The following is a 7,064-nucleotide window of genomic DNA, read 5'->3' on the forward strand; positions in this document are numbered from 1 at the left end:
AATCTCTCGATGCTCGGTTAATTTTTGAACATTTCAAGAACAATCTATTGTAGCTCAAAATTTTTAAAATTATGTATTCAACCCCCCATCCTCTACACACGTTTTTCGATCCTATCAGATATGATAATGGATAAAAAAATGATGGAAAATGAGAGATTCGACGACAATGAACGAGGTATTTTATAGGTTGTGGGATTTAAAAATATAATTTAGTTGAAGGTGACGATGTCTTCACGTGAATATTGTGTGTTTGGGGAAGGGTAGTTTAGACTTTATAGATGTTTGGGGATTGAAACAAGAATGTTATGGACCAGGAGCGCATAAAAAGTAACTTTGTATGGCACAGATTGAATGCAATGTTTAGTTTGGGAAAAGGTTTTTTTTTTTATAGTTGAAAAATATATTTGTTATAATTAGGTTTCGAATTTCATAACTTGTCTCATACGCGGACTTCGTATCAGATGAGGTATATTAGACCTACTTTGAAGTTATTATTATTATTTTTATATAATTTCAAAAAATAAAGGCATCTTGTGTCCCATGTGGTCCAGGAGTTATGGGTGGCACACCCACCTAGTTAACTGCCAATAAAGAGGAGTGCACTCTTTCCTCCCTCAGCCTTCTTGTTCATATCCTCTTCCCTTCATCTTTGGTATGCAGCTCATCACTCTCCTTTATTAATTTGAATTTTTCATATTTAGTGTTGATCTCATCTCCACAAAACTACATATTTATTTAAATTGGATCTAGAAGATGGGTTTCATTCCCCCTTCATTTATTTTCAAGTTTAATTATACTTCTTTTTTCGTTTCTAGCAATCTGCTAGATTTTGCGGCTATGTTTCTTTTTTAAAATATATTTTTGCATTTTTGGTTTCTGTGTTCGATTGGCCCGTTTGGAGTTAGAGCTATATACACTACACTGGAATAATTGTTTGAGTTGAGGTCAAACCGGAGCCTTGAGATAGGATCCTTTTTGTTTATAGTACTCGAAGGTCAACACTAAAATTCGAATTCACGTTTGATTCATTTGGTTTAATTAAGTTATTATTGATCTTTATTCAGCAAAATCTCGAATTCGTGCACGTGTGATTTTTAGTACATGTTTGAGTTAGGCTCTTGTTTGATTGTTGTGAATGCAAATCAAATAATATTTGATCCGCCTCATAAAGCTCACCATTTATCCTCCTTGTACACCAAACAAATTTATTGTGATTTTCTTGATAAAGGATCTCAAATCTAAGGTGAGATGCCTCATCAAACAACCATTTACATTAGGCCCTTGGATCTGGAAAGTGATTAAAAAAAAATATTAGAAACAAAGGATAATGTAGTTTTCATTTATTTTTATTTTCTGTGGAAAAAAATTCGTTTTCCTCTTATTGTGATATTTCCTTGTACAATCATTGCTTTCAGTTATCTCTGGATCACTCTAAAAGAACAATAAATTTTGTATCATAACTAACTCAATCATGTTTGATTGTACATTATTCATCCAACATATTAATACATATGATATCAAAGATAAAGAAATTTGATTCAGAGAACGAAATCAATTGAATACATTTTTATTTTGAGTTTCAAACTTTAAATGTTATGAGAAATAAAGCAAGCATATGTTTCAGTGATTTGATTAGGAAATGGAGGAAGCAAAGGGAGTAGTGAAGCACATTTTGATTGCAAAGTTCAAAGATGGAATATCCGAATTACAGATCGAAGAATATATTAAGGAATATGCTAACCTTGTTGATCTTGTACCTTCCATGAAGGCATTCCAATGGTAAAACCCCATTCTCCACTCTCGCTCTCACACGATGTATAGTAAGTATCATTGGTGACTTTAACTTGTTCCTGCTTCCACTAAAAATATTTGATTCCCATTAAAACATGTGCTTTTTTAATTGTTTTTGCAGCAGCAATGTTCTCCCTTTAAATCATTTAAAATGAAGTTTGGTAGCATGTTAGTTGTGCAAAGGCTGGTATTTATAATCACATAATTCTGTGTTTATTCTCTCCTGCATTGTCTTCCTTCATGTAAGTTTCGTTTCTTTATTTGTTCGAAATTACTCTGTGTTTGCTGCTTCAAGTCTCAGATGGTAGTTTGACCATATATGATTTTGTTTGCGGATGCATACTGCATTCTCGTGTGAGCAAGATTTGAGGGCAAAACGGATACATTATATGCATAAACTGGGGGAAAATTTATTATTTTTGTGATGATCGATTCTGACAAAGTTAAATATTCATGTATTTGCAAAATAATTAATCTTCTTACCAAATGCGGATGGTATATATCTATGTATTCTTGCTATACACTGAGTTTTTGTGTGTCAATCATGCTTATGGATGATTAATTCCCAAGTCACACTTTGATTTTTTTTTTTTGCACATAACTGAATTTTATTTCCAGGTGTGGTAAATTTGTCTCCATGGCAAAATCAAACAAATAAAGAACAAAAGAAAATGAATGTTTTTAATAAGTATGAAAGCTTTTCCCAGGCGTTAATCAGTTATAACAGATGCTTTAACAATGAAAACAGGAATGCCGATGTGAATGTATTTCTTGAATTGTATTGTGACAACTGACAGGGGTAAGGATGTGAGTGCCGAAAACTTACATCAAGGTTTTACACATATATTTGAGTCAACCTTTGAGAGCACTGAAGGTGTTGCTGAATATGTTGCTCATCCAGATCATGTCGAATATGCAAACAAGTTACTGCCTCAATTTGAGAAAGTCATCGTGATTGATTACAAGCCCACAAAGGTCCAACTCAATTAACATGCTTATCTAAATCTAGACTTTTCCTTTTTTTTCGTGTTATCAATAAACTGAGCTGTGTAATTTGTCTGCCATAAGGATATGTATACCATATGTTGTTTGTTACCTTGGCGACATGATGTCTGTTTTAATGCAACAATTTCATGGATCTTTAAACAATACTTATCATAATTTATTTGTCTTGTTCTTTCTAGCATTTGTATTAATGAAATTGAAGAGAAGGCAATTTGTGCTCGTGATGAGATTTTATAGTAACAAATCCGTATACTTCAGAGTGAAGAAATTAATTAAACTCATATCATGTATGATCAGAGGTCTGGTGCAAATTAGTTAAACTCGGATCCTATAAGACAGACATATAAACTCATATCGTGACATATGGTTCCTGTGCATGTGCTCAGCTGAGCTGCTGGACCCTCTGCCATTACTCGCCTATGCCGATCCTCAGCTCTAACAGTTCATTTGCCTTCATTGATAGTTGTATTAGCTTCTTGCATTATTCTTCTGTTTGTACCGGCTCTTCTGCTCAGCTGTGTTCTTAAAGCTGACTTCCAATGTCTCAAATTGTCATTGCTTCTTATAGTGCAGCTGAGATTTGGAGTGTGATCCTTGCCGATTGCTGAATGGTAAGTAGCTGGCTACTCACTTGAGTGACTACCTATAATCCTCTTCGTGAATAAACCAACATCATTATGTAATGTCACTATATACAACGTGTGCCCATTTTGCAGCATAGCACCCTTAGTTCTAAGGCTATTATTTTGTTTCTCTCTACTATTTTATAAAGTTTCAACCTCATTCATTTGTCCGATATAATTACACCAACATCATATTACATATATAACTCATAAAATTACCTTTTGACTTCCACTCCCCTCTCTATGTTCCACACACTTTTCAATTTCGAAACTAGATAATTCCGATCATCAACATCAATTTCTCTCCACGTACAATTTATCAGCTTCAAATTCAAAATTGGAGAAACCGAGTCTCTTTTCATGCCATTTTTTTCTCTAAATGTTCCACACTACTCATTTTTTTATACTCATGTATATCATTACACACGCAACATGGCACACGGTTACTAGTAAATAAGTAAAAGTTTTAGCAATCATCTGGATTGATTTTATGACAATGAAGGATTCAGGACTTGTTGATGAATAAAAGGATATTCTTTACTTTCTAGCACAAGTATATTACTGTCAATATAAGATGGATTTGTTCCAACAACTAGCAATTTGCTCCAGTTATATTTGACATTCCATTTCATACGGTGAATTATTAATAGCAACATTTCCGAAGCCTACGATATATAGCGCAACGCAAGAATTTCATATCACATCGCTTCAATCCAACTACAGCTAGGAAAACTTCTCAGTTTCCTTTTCTTCATCACCTTCTTCACCTTGAGAGCATTTCCCAAATTATTCGAATCCATATATATACCAAACAGCAGCACACTGCTTCCAGCACTCTCAGGTTCCAGCTTTGCCAATTGTTTCGCAGCTATTTCCGCCATATCCACCCATCCATGTTGCCTACACGCTCCTAAAAAAGCTCCCCACACAAATAAATCGGGTTCAATAGGCATTGTCCGAATGAAACCATAGGCCTCAGAAATCATTCCTGCTTTTCCCAATAAATCCACCATGCAAGCATAATGCTCTAATCTTGGAATGATCCGAAACTTTTCCTGCATCAGCTGGAATAGACTTTCTCCAAGATCTACCATCCCAGAATGAGCACAAGCCATAAGAACCGCAGTGAAAGTCAAGTGATCCACTTCTTTTTCTGCCACTCTCAGCATTTTCTTGAAAAGTTCGATTGCTTCATGGCAGTATCCATGATTTGCATAGCCGAATATCATGGTGTTCCAGGCAACTGAATTCCGTTCAGACATCTTAGAAAACAATGATTCAGCTCCAGAAATCAAGCCACATTTAGCATACATGTCCACTAGTGCGCTTCTTACATATATGTCCCCTTCATATCCCATTACCACTGAGTGCCCATGAATCGCCTTGCCATGCCCCAGATTTGCCATAGTAGCAGCAGCAGGCAATAGACCACTTATGGTGGCTGATGTAGGGAAAATACCCGCTTCCAACATCTGCCGAAATGTAGCAAACGCTTCCTCGTTCCTAAAGTTTTGAACCAAACCAGAAATGACAGCCGTCCAGGTCACCACATCAGGCTTAATGCCATTGGCATCCATAATTTGGAAAATTTTGCGGACCATAGTGTTATCATTAGCTTCTGAGAACCCTGAGATCAATGTGTTGCATGTAACAATATCAGGTATCATTCTCAATTGTTTCATTTCCTCAATCAAGCCCAATCCTTTTTCAGGAACACCATTTTGAACATATCCTGAAACCATAGCATTCATAGCCACCACATCCTTCTCCACCATGCCATCGAACACACTTCTGGCCCTTCCAACTTCCCCACATTTGGAATACATATCTATCAGTGCACATGTCACAAATGCATCGGCCTCAAACTCGCTTTTCAAGACGACACAGTGTAAATTTTCTCCGGATCTACGATCACAAAGCTGCCCGCACGCTTTCAGTACACTAGGAAGAACGATTCTGTCACACTTGAATCCTTCCCTCAGCATTTCTGCAAACACATCCATGGCCTCCTGATAATAGCCATCCCGCGAGTATGATCCTATGAGAGCAACCCAACCATGCACCGCTGACTTGGGAATTCCGTCGAACACTTTCCGGGCAGTAGCAAACTGCTTGCACCGCGCATAAAATGCTATGATCTTGGAAGCGATATAGGAAGAACAAGAAGATCCATTGATTATCAGATGAGCATGAAGTGATTTTCCAGGTTTCAAGGCTCGATTTTTGGCGTATATTAGAATCAAAGCATTGTATGAAAAGGGAATGTGCATCTACGTGCAAAAATGTTTGCACAATGAATTACCATGAACTACAGCAACTCCACTCCTTTGATGGTCAGCGGGAGAGAACAGTAGCAGGGGAATTGAAATCCGCTAAAACCCAATTTCATGATCATTTGTTTTCCTTTCTCTATGGCCTTTTGTTTCCCTCTTCCCGTGTATCAACATTTCCTAGACACTACAAAAAAATAAGCTATTTAGCCACGGTTCAAAACCGTGGTTAAATAGAACGGTTTGAAAAAAACATAGTTAATTTTGCAACGGTTTGAAAAAACCGTAGTTAATTAATCATAGTTTTTTTAAACCGTGGTTAATAATTGCCACGATTTTTTCAAAACCGTGGTTATTTAGTTACGATTTTTTCAAACCTTAGCCCACGGTTTAAATAAAACCGTGGTTAAAATTAGCCACGCTTTTAAAAAAACCGTGGTTAAGTAGCCACGGTTTTTTAAAACCATGGTTAAATTAACCACGGTTTTAATAAATCGTGGTTAATTGTAGCCACGACTTTTTAAAACCGTGGTTATTTAACCACGGTTTTTACAAAACCGTAGCTAAATTTAGCCACAATTTTAATAAAACCGTGGTTAATTAAAAGATATATATTCTCAATTATTTCTTCTTCTCTATCGTTTTCTACCATTTTTTCTCTTTTCTTTCACATTTTTTTCTGCCATTAACAAATTTTCTTAATAGTGCAGAGTGAATCAATGCATTAACAAAATAATTTTCAGTTTTGTTTTCAAATTAGCAAGTTATGCACTTCATTCGATTTTTTTCAAAAAAAAAAATTAAGCTTTAATTTTTCCGCTCAAAATAAATTACTTTAAATAGTATTATTAGTAAAAATAGACACGTGAAAAATATATATTATTATTTTTTCTCTTTCATTTTTATTGGATAATTTCAAAATATCTCATGATTGTCTATCGATTTTTGTGCAACTACCCTAATAAAATCTTATAAAATATAGGAAGTCTATTGGAAAAATTATCAATACACATTAAAAATTACTCAAAATAAATAATATAATTATTTTTATTATATCTATTAAATATGATTAATAACAAACCTTTATAATATCAATGATTAATTTAAAATAAATTTATCAAATTCTTGCGTCTTCGATTTTTGTGAAGTCTACTTTAAAAAAATAATTTCAATATAATATTTATTGATGCACATTTTAAAAAAACTTCAAACCTGCCATAAATCCTTTATTTTTTAAAATTATTATTGAAATATATTATATATATTAAAGTCGGCTAAAAAGAAAGCTCAAATTTTATCCGCCTAAAGTTCATTACTAAAATTAGACAAACACAATTATTAAAAAAAACGAATAATTTATATGTGAAAAATATAA

The 7,064-nt window shown here is 34.4% G+C and overlaps 2 protein-coding genes across 3 annotated transcripts; one reads left to right on the top strand and one right to left on the bottom strand.

The window, feature by feature from the left end:
• Positions 1-525: 525 nt before the first annotated feature.
• On the top strand, positions 526-2,952 carry LOC140890841 (stress-response A/B barrel domain-containing protein HS1). 2 transcript variants are annotated; one of them, XM_073298957.1, is made up of 3 exons: positions 526-652; positions 1,625-1,779; positions 2,589-2,952. In XM_073298957.1, exons 2-3 carry the CDS (start codon positions 1,640-1,642, stop codon positions 2,779-2,781), a joined length of 333 nt encoding a protein of 110 aa, XP_073155058.1. In that variant the 5' UTR covers positions 526-652; positions 1,625-1,639; the 3' UTR covers positions 2,782-2,952. The 2 variants fall into 2 exon arrangements, with proteins under 2 accessions (XP_073155058.1, XP_073155059.1); XM_073298958.1 differs by lacking the exon at positions 526-652 and adding an exon at positions 711-994.
• A 1,021-nt stretch (positions 2,953-3,973) lies between these two features.
• Positions 3,974-5,841, bottom strand: LOC140892327 (pentatricopeptide repeat-containing protein At5g59600). Its single transcript, XM_073301177.1, has one exon. It carries the CDS (start codon positions 5,687-5,689, stop codon positions 4,118-4,120), a length of 1,572 nt encoding a protein of 523 aa, XP_073157278.1. The 5' UTR covers positions 5,690-5,841; the 3' UTR covers positions 3,974-4,117.
• Positions 5,842-7,064: the final 1,223 nt, after the last annotated feature.

Source organism: Henckelia pumila, chromosome 3 (genome assembly GCF_033568475.1).
Source record: "Henckelia pumila isolate YLH828 chromosome 3, ASM3356847v2, whole genome shotgun sequence".
NCBI lineage: Eukaryota > Viridiplantae > Streptophyta > Magnoliopsida > Lamiales > Gesneriaceae > Henckelia > Henckelia pumila.